The sequence below is a fragment of the Antennarius striatus genome, chromosome 24 (genome assembly GCF_040054535.1).
Source record: "Antennarius striatus isolate MH-2024 chromosome 24, ASM4005453v1, whole genome shotgun sequence".
NCBI classification, from domain to species: domain Eukaryota; kingdom Metazoa; phylum Chordata; class Actinopteri; order Lophiiformes; family Antennariidae; genus Antennarius; species Antennarius striatus.
The window spans coordinates 2,310,816-2,329,492 of NC_090799.1; the positions used below are offsets into that span (position 1 = coordinate 2,310,816).

At 43.4% G+C, this 18,677-nt stretch overlaps 1 protein-coding gene across 2 annotated transcripts in view; it reads left to right on the forward strand.

The window, feature by feature from the left end:
- The window catches only part of LOC137591490 (gamma-aminobutyric acid receptor subunit beta-3-like), a 36,847-nt gene that overhangs the window by 5,684 nt on the left and 12,486 nt on the right, over positions 1-18,677 (forward strand). The window contains exons 2-5 of one of the 2 annotated variants that reach the window (XM_068309528.1): positions 7,376-7,423; positions 9,216-9,307; positions 9,420-9,487; positions 17,885-18,105. In XM_068309528.1, coding sequence (XP_068165629.1) covers positions 7,376-7,423; positions 9,216-9,307; positions 9,420-9,487; positions 17,885-18,105 — 429 coding nt within the window. Of the gene's footprint in view, positions 1-7,375; positions 7,424-9,215; positions 9,308-9,419; positions 9,488-17,884; positions 18,106-18,677 lie in introns of those variants that run through there. The other variant, XM_068309529.1, reaches the window with a different exon arrangement.

The following is an 18,677-nucleotide window of genomic DNA, read 5'->3' on the forward strand; positions in this document are numbered from 1 at the left end:
AATCTCATCCCCTTGGGTATTACTCCATATTCTGTGCTATACAATCATATGCTGATGTGCATTCACTGAACTTAATGGACCGAATGGAGTTAAGTGGTGTGGAAACCTGCACACAAAAGCATACCTTTATTCACATCTCTTCTTTTCTGGAACCAATCAGGCGTAAGAGCAAAGATATCACAAACCTCGTGAACAATCGTGTCACCGAGATGTGGCAAAATCCTCTTGGGGTCATGTGTTCCCTTTTTTTTTTTTTTTTCCCTGCACGTACTTATCACCAGGAGGTTCCTCACTGATATCACTGCAGTAAAGTGGGTTAAGGGGTCACATCTGGTCCCCACAGAGTTAACTGGTTTGGGATTTTCTTTTCACGTCAACTGCAGGATTTATCCACTATTATTGTCTAAAACAATTGAAGGATTGAATGCAGAGAGAAGGAAAGAGGTGGAATAAATGAGAACATAGCTGTTGGCTATTATATCACATTCTAATTATTCATGTGGCCTTGTTCCATTAGCAGGATGCCTGTAAAGATAGCTGCTTTTAATTTGGGGTGTGTGTGTGTGTGTGTGTGTTCAAGTTCAAATCTAAGACAGGAAGGCACTGGTTTCATGGAAGCAAAATGAGCATGATGGAGAATAGAAGCTCAGTTGTACCTCATGGTGATGGTGTGTTAATACTGTATACATACACACACTCACAATCTATCACACTGTCGTATGCATTAACTCACTGAGGGTTGTTAAAAGAGGCATTTTATGGAGGGTCCAATGAAACGCATTAGATTTTCTCTCTGAAACCGATCGCTCCACTTCAGAGTAATGGTTTCCAAGTGATGCAGCACCATAATAACGCCGTTTAGAGAGCCTGACATGACCCAACGGGTGGGGGGGTGTCAAACGTGGGTTTATTTAAAAAAATAAATAAAACTCCTACAGTAACACAACCTGTCCTCCTGCCGTAAGAAAATAATGCATGTATGTATGTATGTATATATGTATGTATGTATGATCACATGAGAGCATTTGGAGATTTGTCCTCAAATCGATCAACTTTTTTCCATATTGGCTAATATCGATTGCCGTTTCATGTACAGTAGATCTGTTTTGGGGTCCTGGTCAAGAAATCTAATGTGATTTCAATCACTTTAACACCTGATTGCAGTGGAATTAATATTCCAAAGTAATCAAAGACAATGAAATTTTTAACCGCTGAATAAATAAATAGGCTTAGTTCAAGTTGGAATAAAAAATGTATTTCTCTAAACATGGTAGTTGAGTCTATGTGACAGCAAACAATGAAAAAAAGTCAAGTAAATGTCAACAGGGGGGTAAAAAGCATCAACGACACCAATGCTAACGCTAAAGAAATAGCATAAAGCAACAAAAATATGTTTTAACTGTCACCTGAGAGTACGAACATGGTGTGTGTGTGTGTGTGTGTGTGTGTGTGTGTGTGTGTGTGTGTGTGTGTGTGTGTGTGTGTGTGTGTGTGCGTGTGTCTGTAACGGATATAAAATGCTTGGGGCTCGTACTTGAAAATTTAGACGAATAAATTCAACCTTCCGTAGAAAAAAGTACAAGCACGCATAGATTTACATAATATCACACATATGGACCGGCACATACACCCCCCACCCCCTTCCTCCTCCCAGAGTCTTTAAGCCTCGAGGTCAAAGTTGAGAGTTGCCACGACTGATCAGCGCGGAAAAACGTGTGCGACACCCGCAGTGCGTGCAGCGCGAGTGACAAAGGCTATAAATACTTGGCGGGATACGTGTATATATGTCAGAGTGGTTGCATGTGGATAATCTGTCGTCCATCCATTCCCCCCGCGGCTGCCGCTGGTATCAGATAGAGTGCTCTCATCCGTGATACAGTCACTCTTAAGTCCTGCAGCGACAGTAACTCCTGAGGATAAGCACAGCATTATTCTAATTCCCCCGGTCCAAAGGTCACAGCGAGTCCCGGCGGTTGCACTGACTCCCATTAAAACGCAAAAAAAAGAAAGAAGTCGTTCATCAGCTGCGGAATTTGTGTATCTCTGCTGGCTTTTTTTCTTTTGTTTTTGGAGTGATCGCCATCTGGTTGCTGCCCCGTTTCTGTGTCTTGTATTTTTGGGGCCAAGAAAATAAAGTTCACATAGAGGCTGCTTTTCATAATTAATCACCTCCTGATGCTTTTGTTTTTCCTCAAACCCACACCCGGTTTAAAAAGACGCTTCATGTCGCTATTTGGGTGACACTTATTCTTTATGTCTGAGTTCAGAAGAAATTAAAAGAACGCAATTTCAAGAAATGCTGTTCCTGAATTTAGAATCGCACATGAAATACCTCAACTTGGCCACTAGAGGTCACTGTCTCTCCATATTGAAAGTTTCTCTCTGGGTTTTTTTTTCATCTGATTTTTAAGTTGTGCTTCTCGGAGTGTTGGCACGGAAACGCTTCACCTTGAGCATCTGTATTGTGAGATGAACTTCACAATGAAATTAAAAGAGTCGCTAAACTTGGCCGCAGAAAACATTGTAATACGGGTTTTTTATGACTTTAAATCGAGGTAAAAAAAAAAGTTCTGTTTCCATCTACCTCATGGTGTAAAGCAACGTGCCATCGTCCTTCAGTCTCAGCAGCTTGTTGGGGGTGGTCATGTTGTGAGCGATAGACTTTTTCCCGTTAAGGAAGAAGGTATCCGGAGTCCAGATTTTGCTGGCCAGCAGGTTGTTCAACGGCAGCATCTCCATGGGCCCCTTGAAGCACAGGCGCTCATCCTTCCAGCTCTGGCGGAAGAAAACGTCTATGGTGTACTCCTGAGATGACAGAAGAACGACAAGTTAGCCCCGAAATAGCGGAGAAGAGGAATTTATTGTGGCGTATTTACCCCAAAACGGAAGTTAAAGGTTAGATAAGTGAGAATCCAAGATAAATTTGCCTGAGAGTGAACTATAGGCACGCTTTATGCTCAATAACAATGAACAAGAAACAAATACAATGCTCTATTCCGCAGAATAATGATGTTGTTAGAAAACTGACATGCAGGCGTTTATGGACTCCAGAACCGTTGAGAGTCTCTTGGAGTGTTTAATTAATCAATCCTGCTCCCTTGTCGATACCGTCTTTAAGTCAACTATGGACAAGCGCGCTGAGTTTGATCGCCGCTGTGCCGACACATCCCAGGATTACATCAGGGTGGAACGGTCCAGTTCACAAGAGGAAGGATTAATGAGGAGAGGAATCATTTGGAACGGGCCAGACACAAAGCATTAAATCTGAAAGTTTCCAAAGAGTACCGACAGGAGTGTGGATCGGCTCCAAAAAAGGAGTGATGGTGATCAACTCACCATCTCCGTGTCGGACACCGGGCCGAAGCTGGTGACGAATATATTCGTCTTTATCTCTGTGACATTTTCTGTTGAGAGAGAACAGTGGACAGTCGTGTGACAATTTTGCTGAATTCTACTTTATAAATCCCATTTTTCCCCTGATGTTTGTGGCATAAATCAGAAAACTACAATAAATGATGAAAGGGCTTGTTCAGAACTACAAAACGTTTCATGAGAATTTAGAATGTCACAAAGTCCAGGGTGACATCTTGAAACTTCCAAAACCAAATAATATTCAATTTCTGATGATGAGAGAAGCTGAAACTTGATCCATTTTCCTTAAATATGACTTACAGAATTAATTTATCATTAAAATAGTTAGAGTTAGCCACTGATAGCTTTAGCTTTGCTTTCTGATGCTTCCCAACTGAGAAAAAAATCATCAGAAACGATGCACGCATCCATGCATTTTGGTGCAAAGTTGCACATTTGAAGCAAAAAAAAAAAAGAAGCGCTAAAACTCTCTTCCGTACTTTTAAAGTGAGTGACATCCAGCTGGGATTGATTTGAAGGCCTTTATATGTTTTCCTCTTGTGAAAGCGTAGCAACCGTTACCAGGATGTGAGAGCTTACTTTCTGCCATGACACATCAGTCATTCAACATGAAAAAAAAAGCCTCCCCTCCCCTATTAATGCTGAGTGCCTTGCGGATGTGGAGATGTGGAGAAGTGAAGTGCGAGCCGACGTAAAATCAAACGCTGGTGAGAAAAACGAATGAGGCGGTGAAGGGGTTAAAAGAACAAGAAGAAGAAGAAGCTTTTATTTTTAAAGCAGCTTAAGAGAACGAAATATACATCTATGAATGGCAATTTGCCAGCTCTCAAGGTTATCTCCTGTTGCCACGGTGAAGACTGAATGGATTCAGGCTGTGATGGAGATGGCTTGATTGATTGGCTCTCACCACAGTCGCAACTTACAGTAAAAAAGGGCCACGTATTTGTGATCCCCGCAATAGTTTGGAGGAAAACACGACGTGTGACGATACATGTTTCGATTGAATTGTTTTTTTGTGATCGTTAGAAATAAAATCAGTCCATTTTGCAAACCTCCGAGTCCAGGCCGGAGTCTGTTGTCGTATCCGTGAAGGAGCCCGTCCAGGATCCGGGTGAAAACTGTGCTGTTGTCGTTGCCCGACGTCTCTTTTTGAGCCTCCGAGGAAGACGAGCCCAGGCTTGGGGTGGGTGGGGTGGGGTTGTGGGGAGAGAACAACACCGTGGTGTTAGTTAGACGTCAAACCTGACACGTTTAGGTTAATTAGCTCCCCCCTTACCCCCCCGCAGTAAGAAGGACAAGCTTGTTGTGATTAATTACTGAGCATCAGCGCCGCTTAGACGACCAGTGGAGATAATGAACTATTTGACATGTGATCCAAGTGCAAACAAATGAGGGAATGTACTATTATATATTTATATATATATTTTTTTTAGAACAAAGACACAGAAGGAAGGTTACAAGCTGCGATTGATCCGTTCATATGCGACTGATTCACTGACAGCGCTGCCAAAAAAAGATGTTTTTTGCTTTTTTTTTTTTTTTTTTTTGGGGTGGAGGAGAGCGATCAATCAGGAAAAGACAGAGCCAATAATAAAAAAAAAAAGAATTTGCAAGACTTTCATTTACAAAATTGCACATGGAGCTGGGAATTTTCTGCAACATGCACAGAAAATTCAACTTTAAGATGACTTTAACCTGATTTTCCTTGGAGCCAAAATTCATTTTACAACTGTTTCACATGTGTTCAGTTCTATTTATTTTTATTTATTTTATTTTTTACCTATTTTGGCATCCACACAGGAGCAGCAGGGAGAGGACGAGCCTCGGCATGGCTGAAATCTGGCTCACTTTGTCCTTTAGAGCTGCACATAGACAAAGAAAAACAAAAAAATAAAAAATAAAAAGGAAACTGCATCACCACCAGCCGCCCGACTTACACACACACAAGCTCACACACACACACACACACACACACACAGGCAGACCTTTTACAGGAACCACTAAATCAAGCGGCGGGACGATCTCTGCCAGATGAGGCTGCAATCTGCAACTCTTTTCCCACCTAAACACACACACACACACCTGCACACAACGGAGACGCCGGTATCGCACAAAAGAATACAAGAGCGGGGGGGGGGGACTGTTCCTGCAGCACCGTCCCCTTTGTGTGAACCTTCCACTGCGTTTAAATGCATCCTATTAGAATTTACACCCCCCCCACACACATTTTTTTCCACTCAGAACAAAAAAAAAAGACATGCATCTCGGTCCTATTTCTACTTGCATGCTGGTGTTATAGTTGTAAAAGAAGGAGAACATAGAGGTGCTACCTGACTGCAGATCCATCACCAGCGTGGTTAATTTTTTTTTTTGGGGGGTGGGTTGGGGTGGGGGTCTTTCCCCCAAATAAAGACCGGAGGCTGGAGGACTGCACTTAATCCTTGTCGGTTGTCTCCCCTCCTTCTCCTCTTTGGCTTCTCCACCATGGAGCTGGTTCTGCTCTCTCTCTCTCTTTTTCACCCCCCCCCCCCACCTCCTCCTCCTCCTCCTCCAGCCCCCCCCTCCCCTTCTGTCAGCGGTTCCCCATCAGGCTCTGCTGTAGTAGTCCGTCTGGTCTTCTCCGCCTCCCTCCTTTAGTGGCTGCTGCACCGCGTCTTCTGCATCGGCTCCAGAGGCGCTGCAGCATCAGCATCAGCATCAGCATCAGACTGGCTGCCTCCTCGGTTTTCCCCTCCACCAGTTTTGTGCCCCCCCCACCCCCTTCCCGACCCCCCCACCCTTTCTCTTTTGCCATTCCGAGAATGAGGTGCCGCATCAGAGCCTCATAATTTTATAATAGGGGCTCCTCATTGGCGCGTTGGTGAGGAGGAGGAGGCGCACTTGAGGCGCAAACGGGGGAACATCAGGTGCGGGGATACGAGACCCCCCCCCCCCCACACACACACACACACACACATATTAACACAATCCAACCCTCACATTTTCCGAGCGTTTAGCATTATATCTTATCCATTTTTAGTCATTTACTAGTGGATTTTAGATACGTCAAGTAGTTACAAAAGTTCCCAGACTGTTTATGACGCCATTGAACGCGTCATACTGGTGGAGAGCCAATCAGAAAAGGGGGCACTTCAGTGACCGGAAGTCAGAAGTTATTAAAAAAAAATACGTAAGTTGTGTTTGTTGTCTGAAACTACGAATTCGTTTTCGCACAGTAAAAAACTTTTTAATTTAATAAAAAGGAAAGAAAATCACAATTCCTTCCAGCTGCCTGGAGAAAAATAAATAATCAAATTTAAAGAGAAACTCCGAAATACTAAACTTCCTGTTTGTTTGTTGTTAACATTAGCATGAAGCTAACTATTCCAACCATTTCAGATACAACTGGTGAGTAAAACAACCTGCATTCCGTGGCTCTAGTGGGAATAAAATAAAATAAAATAAAATAAAAAACTCGAACCAAAGTTCTCATCCTGACGGTTGCCATAAGAGGGTAGCCGAGCTCCACGTTAGGCAGGCGGTTAATTAAGCGCTATTTAACCCCCCCACTCATCCACTTGAAGCCGTCTGGAGACGCGGGGTCCGCGGCCGGGTGTCCCCGTGAGGAGGCCGGTTTCAGCACCGCTCCTGTGCGGACAGCTCCTCCGGGTGGAGGACTCGCGTCCGATGAGGAGGAGGGGGCGAGCGGCTCTCCTCCAGGAAATTGACTGCCTCTCAATAATTGCCCTGCAGACATCCCGCTGCAGAAAGAGACGCTCGGCTGCAGCCGAAACCGGTCAATTAATTCCTAATTAGCGGGTTAAAACATTAAAATGCAACATTTTAGGGGAAATAAAGGAATAAAACTCAAAGTCACGGCCGTGGAACCGTCGGAACGTCTCAGGTAACGTGTGACGCGTTCAATGTCTGGTGCGAATAATCAGCTGGTGTTCTGATTGGCTGGCGCAGGTAATTATTGATGATGTCATCACCCACCCCCCCCCCCTTTTTTTCCTTCTTTCAGGAACGCTGTTGACGGAAACAAGAAGTTGTTCGCCATCTACGACACGAGGTGGGTGACGTCACGACAACAACACACCTTATCGACGGGTGGCGCGCAGCGCGCGCGCACGTGGGTCCAATAACCAATAGAATTCATGAGGACTGCACTGTATACAAACCTAAATAATTTATGGTGCATCCCCATACGTAGAAGGTGGTGGTTGGGAGGGAGGGAGGGGGGGCATTATGGGGCGATTAACGCAGGAATCAATCACAAGCATCGATTAATGCGTTGATAAATGGAGACTGTCCCTCCTCGATACTGTTCACGTCCCGCCATTTTTACAGAAACCACATTGGGAGGGGATTGGCGCAGATGGTGTGAAGTGCACTGTAAAAAATGTCAGCTTTACATCACCACGTTGCCTTGTTATTTGATTTGATTCGGAAATATTGTTGCCTAAAGAAAAAAAATAAAAATTAAAAACATTAATTTGGAAGTGTGTGGATTAGCAGTGTGTAAATTGCTCCTGCTTTTTTTTTGTTTTGTTGTTGCTCTAAAATTTCATTCATTTTCCTGTTTGGATTCTAAGGATGTCGTGCTGAAAATCTTGTTACAGTATTCATCATTTTGGTTGCAGAAAATAATCCCGATGACATTATCCATCACCTTCTGGACTGGATTAGATTTAAAGCTTCCTCATGGACCTGAATACAGTTGAAAACACTTTATAAGTTATTTACAGCCTCCTAAGTTGAACGTACATATGTACACTTCAACGTTGTTGAATCTACCTCAAAGTTCCAACTGCCTGAAGGCCCAAGATCAACTGTTGCACAAAATTCCCATGTCCGGTCTTGATTTTTTTTACCATATTCCAGAAGAAATCCTGGTGATCACACACACAGATGATTGATTTTTATCAACCGATCATCTGTTACACATGTTACACATCTGTTGCAGATGTTTAGTTTGCAAGACGTGATCAATGAAGCAATGCATGGTGGGAAATAGTGTTTTTTGGAACCCAGAACACGAGTATTTAATTTTCCTTAAAGTTGATTGTGAAATCGATCCTACTTCAAATCCACAGAACGACAAATCGGCTGATTGTTATGGAGTTATTGATTTATTGCTCCCTATGGGATATCTTCCCCACAGTTTAACAATCGCTCTAAAAAAAAAACCCAGCCTCTAGTCGTGGCTAGACTGGACTTTTTCATGTACTTTTTTTACAGTGTTGAAGTGTTGGTCTTCATCTCTCATTTGAACAAATCCGAGTGCCTTCACCGCCACCAGCAGCAGCATCCCTCTGCGCGCCCTCCTCATCAATATGCGCTCCGGCTCCTGAATGTAAGAGCCTCTTCTTCTCCTTCCTCCTCCTCTTCTGCTGCTTCTTCTTCTTCTCGCACAGCCGGAGACGGCGAGGAGAAGCGGAGCCAGTGTTTGGAGTCGGGGAGGCGATGTCAGCGCGTATTTGGCGTCGGACTCCATCCGCAGAGAGCCGCTGACTTTTTTTTTTCTTCTTCTTTTAACCCCCTTCTCCCGTCGACTTTCTCCTCATTGGCGATCAATGGATTTACTCTGATTCCCAGGTTGTCTCGGCTGTTGATCAGGGGGTGTAATTTATTTGTGGTTGTTGAAGGGGAACACACACAGAAAAGGGCGATGTTTGCGTTGCACCGGGTGCGCCAGTTGCGCGTCTTTTCCACCCTGGTTGTCGGTTCGATTGTGTGTTGCGCAAAAAGGTGAGCGCTTCTGTCATTTAGTGGAGTCAAGGTTATTTCCCCAGCTGACTGATTCGGGAGCCAAGGTGATGTTTTTTTCTCTCTCCTTCTCTTTATTTTGCTGTTTTTTTCAGCGTCAACGAACCGGGAAACATGTCTGTGGTGAAGGAGACGGTGGATAAACTCCTGGCTGGTTATGACATCCGATTGAGGCCAGACTTTGGAGGTATGTGGCTTTATTTTCTAATTCCTAGGAGCTTTATTTTTGGCGCCACACACACAGTTGTGGTCAGGTGCGGAGGCCTTTGATTCATATGTGGACATTGAACCTGTTCCAGGGGCCCCTGTTGCAGTTGGGATGAGCATAGACGTGGCCAGCATAGACATGGTGTCAGAAGTCAACATGGTGAGTGGATTTACATCACGTTAACGCCTTTTCTCTGTGTCTACTCGACCCTGTAATGTAAGCAATCCTTCACACACACACACACACACACACACACACACACTGGAGCACTCCGGAGCAGAGGAGGTGCTGCTTCGAATCCACTTTGGCTCCTTTTTACTGTGTGTGATGCTGGGATGGATGGGTTGGGTTTCCTGTTTTCGCCTGGCGGATGCTGAAACTTAACCAAACGCGGCCTCTCTCCATCGCTGCTCATCCTCCGACTGCAGCAGGATGGACTGAAGCTGCACCCTTTTGACAATCAACGTGCATGTGCACGATAACGCCGGACCCTCCTTTTTAGATCCTTATATCCAGAGAAAACCTTTAGCTCTGCTTGTTAACCTCTCACGCCACAGCTAACCGTGTTGCAGGAGCCGACTCCCATGAGGCCGTCTGAGCGGGCGGCTATCAGGGAGCCATGATTGGCTTTTCTAATTCCTCACCTGGATACCTTTTTCATCCTGTCTTGACTACATCAGAAAATAACCTGCAACCACATTTAGCTTTTCTGGGGACAAATTTTTTTTTTTTGAGCTTGGCACCTCCCGCTCCCACATGTTTCTCACTTGAGGAGGTGTTACCATGAGGAGATGACTGCTGGGAGGGGGGCCCATGTGCTTTTTTCCCCCCTCTTACAGCAGGGATTACACCTCATCCTCTGCAGCACTACTGGAGTGCAGTTCACACATAATGCACCATTATAGAAAATGATCACTACTTACCTGGTGGGAGGTGTGTGTGCACACACATGTGTGAGTGTGTGTGTGTGTGTGTATATGGGGGTGCTGATCAATAATGATCTGCTTGTTTTTCTCCTGGCATTGACTTTCCTGGTCTCCCTCAAAGCCTCTCTGAGAATTTTCCTTTATATTCCTTTTTCTTCCTGCACAAAATCGAAGAAAAGAAACCCACAATAATACCAAATCAGACGTTATCTCACGACGCTTTCCACATAGAGCAAGTCCAGACCAACGCTTTAATTAACACGTGTGCTCACACTCACAGCGGCGAGGAAAACACTGCCTTTTTGAATGACAGCTGTTTTAATTATCTATTAATACTCATTATTCAAGCGAGCTGGGTTGTTGTTTCATGTTGTTTTATAATTTTGACGCCTTCATTGTTTTTTCCACATTCATTTTCTAACCTGCCCTCCATATTATTATTTTTTTTTTAATTTTTGCAAGTTGATTCTTTTTAAACGGCACAAATAAAGAAACAAATTCAAATTTGATAATTTATAAGAAATTTAAAAATTCAGAAAATATTGAAAATAGCTTGAGTTTCCCCCCCCCCCTCCGTTTCAAACATGCAAATTGTTGCGCAAAGCACATGCATGGTCAAAAAGTCCATATTTTGCAGTCATGTTTAAAAAATTTGACCAAAAAAACAAGAATTAGACTTCAGCCAGAAAACATTCGTCTCCTGGAAACATATGTAAAACCGAGCAGCAAGAGTTTAGTTCATTTTCCAGCAGCTCAGGTGTTAGCGTGAACTTGTAAGCCAGCTAGGCTAATATCCAGAGAACACAAAGCCAGCTGATCAACCAGGGAACCAAACAGCTGATATCGCGCTTAAACTGATAATTAATTGGATGCATTTCTTGTCACCACAACTGCACGGTGGGACTGCACACATTTGTCTGCGCTTGTTAGATGAACAATTCCCGGCTGTTTTTTTCCCCCCGCGCTGAAGCCAAAAACCGAGGCTGGTCCAGCTGTGTTTTATTTCTCCACCAGCGTTTGACATTTGGTGGATGGTTTGCATCCAACGCCGGGACCATCTGAGGGGTTTAACGTGGGGAGTTTTACCAGCAGGAAAGGGATAATGAGTGCTTTTGTTCTTGGAAATATCACAGCTCCAATAAACGCCGCACCCTCTTTTTTCAATTGTAAAGAAAATAATCCATTTCCGACTTCTAAAGACTCCGTCGTGCGTTTTGTTTCAATTAAACTTCAGCTACTAAAAATCCACTGGAATGACCCAAAGGTATAATTTGGAGACTGGTTTTGAAAGCTGAAGGTTGTTGCTATGCCGGAATGAGGACTAGACTAGTTCCACATGGAGCACAGATATGCAAAAATGCTGCCAAAATAGAAGCTCTATGGGATGCTTTCGCCCAGACAAAAGCAGAATGGTGCAACGCGCTGTGAAAGCACAACAAGGTATTTGTCCTGCAGTTTCAGCGTGGGTTTGTGGGATCCAAAATGGTATGTTGCTGAAAAGTTTGAAGGCCAAATGGGGAATATATTAAAGATTAGAGTAAGAAAAGATCAAAAATCAGCACTTATATATTATGGTTACGATTATCCTGTAAAAAGCTCATCTTAATTATAATGCAGCCTCTTATTTAACATTTCAGAAACACATTTTCCGAACGGCTCATTTATCTTAATGTGAGTTTTCACTGTCAGACTCCGTGTTCGCAAAAAGATCAGAATCAGTGTAGCGGAACCAGATAAAGGCCATCATCCGTTTTTATTGCTCGTATGATTCTTCCTTGTCAAAACCTGTCTCACACTCCCGTGGCTGCAGCTAATGTAGCCTCAAGGCGGTAGCCTCGAGCACAAACGAGGAGACGACTGTAGAGATTCGTTACCGACCCCAAATATAAGTTTGCGTGGGGAGTTTCAGATCTCATGTCGATCCATCTTGAAGCATAAAAAGCTGTCTATATCTATTTTTTTCAGGTTTTCTGCTTCACATGCTCATTTTTTTTTATACACACGCCACAATTTCTTCGCCATTCGCCCTGGAAATCTTCCTTGGTATCACATAATCATCAGATTTTGCAGACCTGAGATGTAAAGAGAGGCAGAGATGCTTCTGAGTGACAGGGGATGTTAGAAATGAAAGGAAAGTTGAAGGCGGAGATGGAGGAGGTGGTGGTGGTGGCGACGGCCGATGAACCTACCCCAACACAGTGTGCACCGGGCTGGGCCGGTCGACTCCGTCTCCTCCATCGACAGATGCTAACATGTCTGAGAAAGGCACACTAATTACCTCAGAGGTTGTTTGAGGCGTGCTGGTGGGGGGGGGGGGGCGCCGCCGCCGCCGAGAAACATTCTAGGGCAAGATCAGAGCAGGGCAAACTAGATTATGTGTGTGCTGAGGCTGTGCTCACTTGGAAAGTAATGAAATGTCTTGTTTGGTTTAGTTCGTTTTAATATTGACAGTTGTTTTAGGGGAAGGTCTAGGGATCGAGTATCAATCCAGTGTTTCCTGCATTTAAAATCCACTCTTCTTGTAGGGACGGACAAACAAACGGGTGTTTTTTTTTTCTCTCCGCAGTAAGAGCCATTTAGTCCTTTATTCCGGCAACATTATCCACGCTTCATTGAAGTTATCAGACTTTTTTTTATGAATTTTAATTGCAACACAAACGGAGGTAGAGCTCTTCACACAGGTCTGCAGTGTGAATGTAGTTGCAGTTAACAGGCTGCACCAGGCTAGTCATCCATAACACCCACGGCCGTGAGTGGGTGTCAAAGAAAAAAACCTGTCATTATGGAGAGGTGAAAAGATCTACGGTTCTCCAAATGTTCCTGCTGCCTGTTTTGTGTGTTGTTGTTTTGTTTTTTTTATGGGTAAATTTTTTTCTCATATTTAAACCTTGTTTTTTTTGTACTTTTTCAGGTTTTTCTCAACTTTTTTTTATTTATTTATTTACACACCATGACTTTATGGGGCGTTTTGAGTTCATTTAATTCCAAGTACAGTACCTTCTCCTGCAAGCCATTGCCTGCATCGGTTGTTGTTGGCATTGCGCGATTTAAATGTCACCTTAATTATCTTATACAGGTCCCTCCGCCATGCAAAAAAAAAAAAAAAAGAGCCCATCTTCTCTCTATGTGCTGCATGTGGCTTAATATACCCTCATGTCTTTTATCCGGCATCCGGCTTCCTGCCTGATGGAATGTAATTGGCCTCAGGAGAGAGCGCGCTGTTGGATGAAGTGATGATCGCTAAGATTTAGAATAAGCAGAGCAGGCACTTCCTGGTTCGCAGTGCCAACCCGATGAAAAGATGTATGAAATAAAATGGGGTGGGGGTTTGAACCGATCTATGGGTTCTAACTCTTCTCGCCCTTCGTTATTAATGCTTCTGTGTTGCATGCACCTTTAAAATGTCGCATTTTATTGGTCCAGGGATTCAAAAAATTGACAGATGGATGCCTCCTTTCCTTCTCGGTGCAAGCAGCCGTTACGGTAGCAAATAAAAAAAAAAGGGGAGGGTTAACCATGAACTGAATTTATGATGGGGGGGCGAATGGAAAGGTCATCAGTCACTTCTCTTTCTGCTTTCATGGAAGCAGACAAATGAGGTTTCGGGATGAGAAGAGACATCAAGCCTTCCACAGGCTGATTATTGAATTACTGGGGGAAGATGTCTTGTATTTGTAGAGATGACAGGAAATGTGTTGAGAGAGTGCGATAGGTCAGTGGAAATAACTTTATTCATGGTCTAACCTGGTCAAATAAGCAGAAAGTGAAGCATTTAGGGAAAAAAAACATTGTGAAATTTTAGGTTGGGTTTTTTTTTTCAAATTTTTCTTTTTGGTAAGATTTGATTGGGCAACTATTTCAGTGTGAAGAGTTTCCCTGATGTATCTCACGACAGGTTGGGAGCAGCTTGAGTGCATTTTCCTTTATTTCTATGAAGAAATTTTTAAATCTCTCCCACTTTATATTTTCTTTAGAGTCCATTTTTGGATTGTAACAAATCTTGAAACCACATATATTTATTTTTGACTTAAATAATGGATGGAGTTTTGAAGTATGACACAGTTTTGCACCGACTGAATGAAAAAAAATGGTCTCAATCGTTACCAAAACAGTAGATCACATTATAATATAAAAAAACAAAACATGGGTTTTACATGAAATACAAAATTCAATTGCAAAATCACATTGATGACATTATGTGGCACCATAACCATTGTCATCTGCACCCCCCCCCCACTTCCTTGTTATGAGGCAATACATCATAAAATATGAGACAGCGAGGAAATTATCCTATATATTGAAGACCAGCGCTGCCATTTGGAGGAAAAAAAGCTCAATTCAATCACCTCCTTGTGTTTGCACTGAATAAGGGACGGAGCTATTTTTACCCTTCTATAGCAGCAGAAGGAGGGAGGGGGATGAGGGGTGGTGGGGGCTAGAATCACGCTAAGGGATTCCCCCTGCACTGCTGCGATACACCGCCTCAGGGCCATCCCCAGGGGGGGGGGGGTAGAGAGAGAGAGAGAAAACCGGAATTACATTGAAGTGACTCAAATTGCTGGGCGTGAACAGGGGTTCACGTGAAGTACAACTGATTTTCTCCCATGATCCTTCAGTGCATTGCCGAATGTTGATGAGCTGAGCTGCCCCCCCCCCAAAAAAAAGCACATGACAATGTCGGGATGCTTCCTGGATATCAGGATGTAGCAGTCAGCACGCTAGCGCTGCGGCGAGAGACAGATTAAAATTGAATGTGGGTCAGTTCAGAGCCAAAAGTCTGCTTATCTGAATCCTCACACCCCCTGAATGGACGTGATTATCCAGTCCGGTTAATTGAATAATTGTGGCTTGCTAGAAATGGGTGTTGGAAACATGTGTTAATAGCCCAACAGCAGTGGTAAAGCTGGGGGCATTGGGGATTTGTGTGTTGAGGGTTGTCAATAATTCATAATCCATAGTCCTGGTTTATAGAAAATGTAAGCCCACCTCCCTTTGAGGGGAAAAAATATGAAGTTTCAGGGCAGGTGATGCAAAAGCGGCGTTCATTCTCATCTGAAATTCAATCTGATCGCCTGATGGTGAAAGATAAATGAGGGCTCCTTGGCTGTGTTTGTACTGATTACATGCTTAATTTAAATAATGTATGTCTTTACTCCGAGCGCGTGTAACCGTGGGCTGGCTTCAGCTGGAGGATAACTCCCAAGATTGTGAACGCATGGCCTCCAAAGTGTGACGATGTGAGCGGGAGGAGGAAGAGGAGGAGGAGGAGGGCAGGGGGTAACTGATGCGATAATGCACAGGTCAAAACCAGGCGAAGGAAAAAGACATTAGTCATTTGTTGGGGAGTGATGGAGAGTAAAGTTACAGTGGTAATGGAAGGCGAGGGGGGGAATCCGCGTCTGCAGCACTCATCCAAACAGCAAATTTAATTTTCACCAACATGCTGTGATCAATCCACATTGACCACTTCTAATGGGACTATGACTGATCACACTATATTTCCCAACCATGTCGCCGAAATCCTTGGAAAAAAAAAAAAAAAAAAAACACGACAAGGATTTATTATTTTCTAATCTTCTAGAAGGAAAAAACACGAGAACTTGGCGCTGCCTCTGCATCACGATGCGGGAGAGTTATTGAAAAGGAGGAGATGAACCCATGTAGGAGGAAGGTTGTTGGTATCACTCATCCAGCTGTTTCATACTATTGTCATATTGCTCAGTATGGTGGGTGACAAGTGTATCCATCCACCTATGGAACGAGAGAGAAAGTAGTTCCCCCTGGCAACAAAAGGAAGCTTTTGCCTCACTTTGAAGGAGCTACGGCTACCTAGCATCTCTCATTAGCATAGCATAGCTGGTGCACATAATTCACACATTATTTATGGGATATTCTGCCACACATGTACTTCCAGGACTGCATCATATAATCATTTCCACTATTGATTAATGTATTGATTTTGTTTTTCCGCCCTGCAAACATTATGATCAAGCCAAGGAGAAATCTTGGTAACGAAAAAAAGACCAACTAAAATGAATTTCATTTCATTTTCATCCATTCAATCAGAATAGCGGGCCTTGGTTCCACCACCGTACTACATTAGTGGCTCCATGCCAATGCCTTTTTCCTTCTCATGCTGTGTGACCAATCTGGATCCTGTGCTGACTAAGATCTGTGTAAACCAAAAACCTGGTGAATGTATTCAGCATTAGAATAAATAAAGGCATGAATAATTAAAAGTCGCAGTCCCGTGGCTGAAATAACATTTAATTCTGTTCTTTCTCTCATGAAAACACAAAACCTCAAAATGTTTTCCAAAGGGCGTCGAAAGAGAGACGGAAAAGTATTTCATTTGTGTTATGCAACACAAATGAGTTTTTTCTATTTTTTTCTATTTTTTTATTTTATTTTTTCTGTTGCATTGGTTTTTTTTTTTCTTTTTTTAAATCCTGGTTTTTCTTTGTGCTTGGCGTGAACCTGGGAGCTGCAGCACCAGCGGACACGTGTGTGTGTGTGTGTGTGTGTTTGCCAGGTGCCAGCTCGGCACAAGCTGGTTTAATTTCAGCACCACAGCGGGCAGAGGGGAGACCATGGCATTGCCCCCCCTCCCAAGAGGGAAAAAGTGAGGGAAGAGATGGAGGTGTGGAGAGATAAAAACAGACACATAAAGAGTGGATTATCCTCTGTCTCCACTCCAGTCGGACGAATCAAAACGAATACAAATATTTACTCCTGTTTGATTTCGTAGAACTGATCGCCTCCTCGTGGCTGCACTTTAATCACTGCCAATATTTATGGGACTCATGTGCCAGATGGTGGGTCTTTGTTGCACAGAGAGATGTAACTTACAAAAAAACAAAAAAAAATTATTTTTAGAACAGTCAAAGACAAAAAGAGAAAAAAAAAACCTGTTGACCCGCATTTAATTCATCTTCAAATTGGAAGCCGTGATTGTTTGAAGATCGCTGCTTTTTATGTCATAGAATTATTCACCGATTTATTTATAGATTTAACTAAAAGCCACTTTTTTTTTTTGTCTTTATACATTATTTGCTTTTCATCTAGACTAAAAAAAAGCTTAAAATTGACTTGCAGTAGCCGTGATTAACGTATCGGAGTGAGGAAACCATACATTCAAACATCCAGCTTCAAAAGCTAATAGATACAAAAGACGTCAACACTCACTCCCCCACCAACTACAATCGTGCCTATGAGCTTTTGGGACTCTATAATATCTATTAGGCTATTAATAAATAATGTTCCAGCACTTCCTGTGAAGTGAAGACAATGACGACGTCTGTGGAAGTTGACAAGAATCTATTTGAGTGAAAAAGAATAAAAAAAAGAGACTGAACGCCCTGGAGAGTCGACCCAGTGGAGCTAAATGAAATGCAGCGTATGCTTAAAAGCGACCGGAGCGCCCAGTTCAGCTCAGCAGCTTTGTGAATCACCGCGCCTCTATTGGCTTGGCACCGCTATTGATATATTAGGTGAAATTTTTTTTGTGTGAACTTTTTCCTCTGAAGCTGTGAGTCATCCTGCCCACCTACGCATTACTGTACGTCGTAAATCTGCAGCCATGCTTGAATTGGTCGTAATAATAAAGCAATTTCTAACTGTCCTTCCACAGGACTACACGTTGACCATGTACTTCCAACAGTACTGGAGGGACAAGCGTCTAGCCTACTTAGGAATCCCCCTCAACTTGACGTTGGATAACCGGGTTGCAGATCAGCTCTGGGTTCCCGACACCTACTTCCTGAACGACAAGAAGTCTTTCGTCCACGGGGTGACGGTGAAAAACCGAATGATCCGCCTGCACCCAGATGGAACCGTCCTCTACGGCCTCAGGTGGGTTCCTCTTGCAGGGAAACTCAAGATTCTACATCAAACTATGTTCCATTTTCTTATATACTGCAGCAAATGGGTTATTTGCATTGTTATTTATCATGCCGGGGATTGGGGGCATGCAAATGAGGCAGCAAAGTGAATATCAGGGTCAAAATGGTTGCATTTTTTTCCCAAGTGTCAAGACATTTAATCCCTTCTTGTAGCACCAGAGAGGACTTGATGGGTCAATCCCTGGTGTTTGGTTGGTTTTTTTTGAAAGGATGATGGATCTAGTCAAACGTCACCAGGTTATGGAAGTTGCAACGTCGAGCTGCCCGTTCCACGAAAAAAAAAAACCCTTGTTTTATATTTCATTTTGATCTTTAGGAAGCCGGGGTTCAGAAGAGTTAGCATGACCCATGAATATAGATGCACGCTTTGAATTATCAAGAGCGTTTGCAATCCGTCAGCGCTCATGCAGCCATGTTGGATTATGCAAGTTGGGAGTTCACGGCGCTTGGCCTCATGGGCTATTTATTGAAGCTCTGGTTGCTGTTAAAAGAGATCAAAAGAGGGAGACGTGTGGCGTGTTT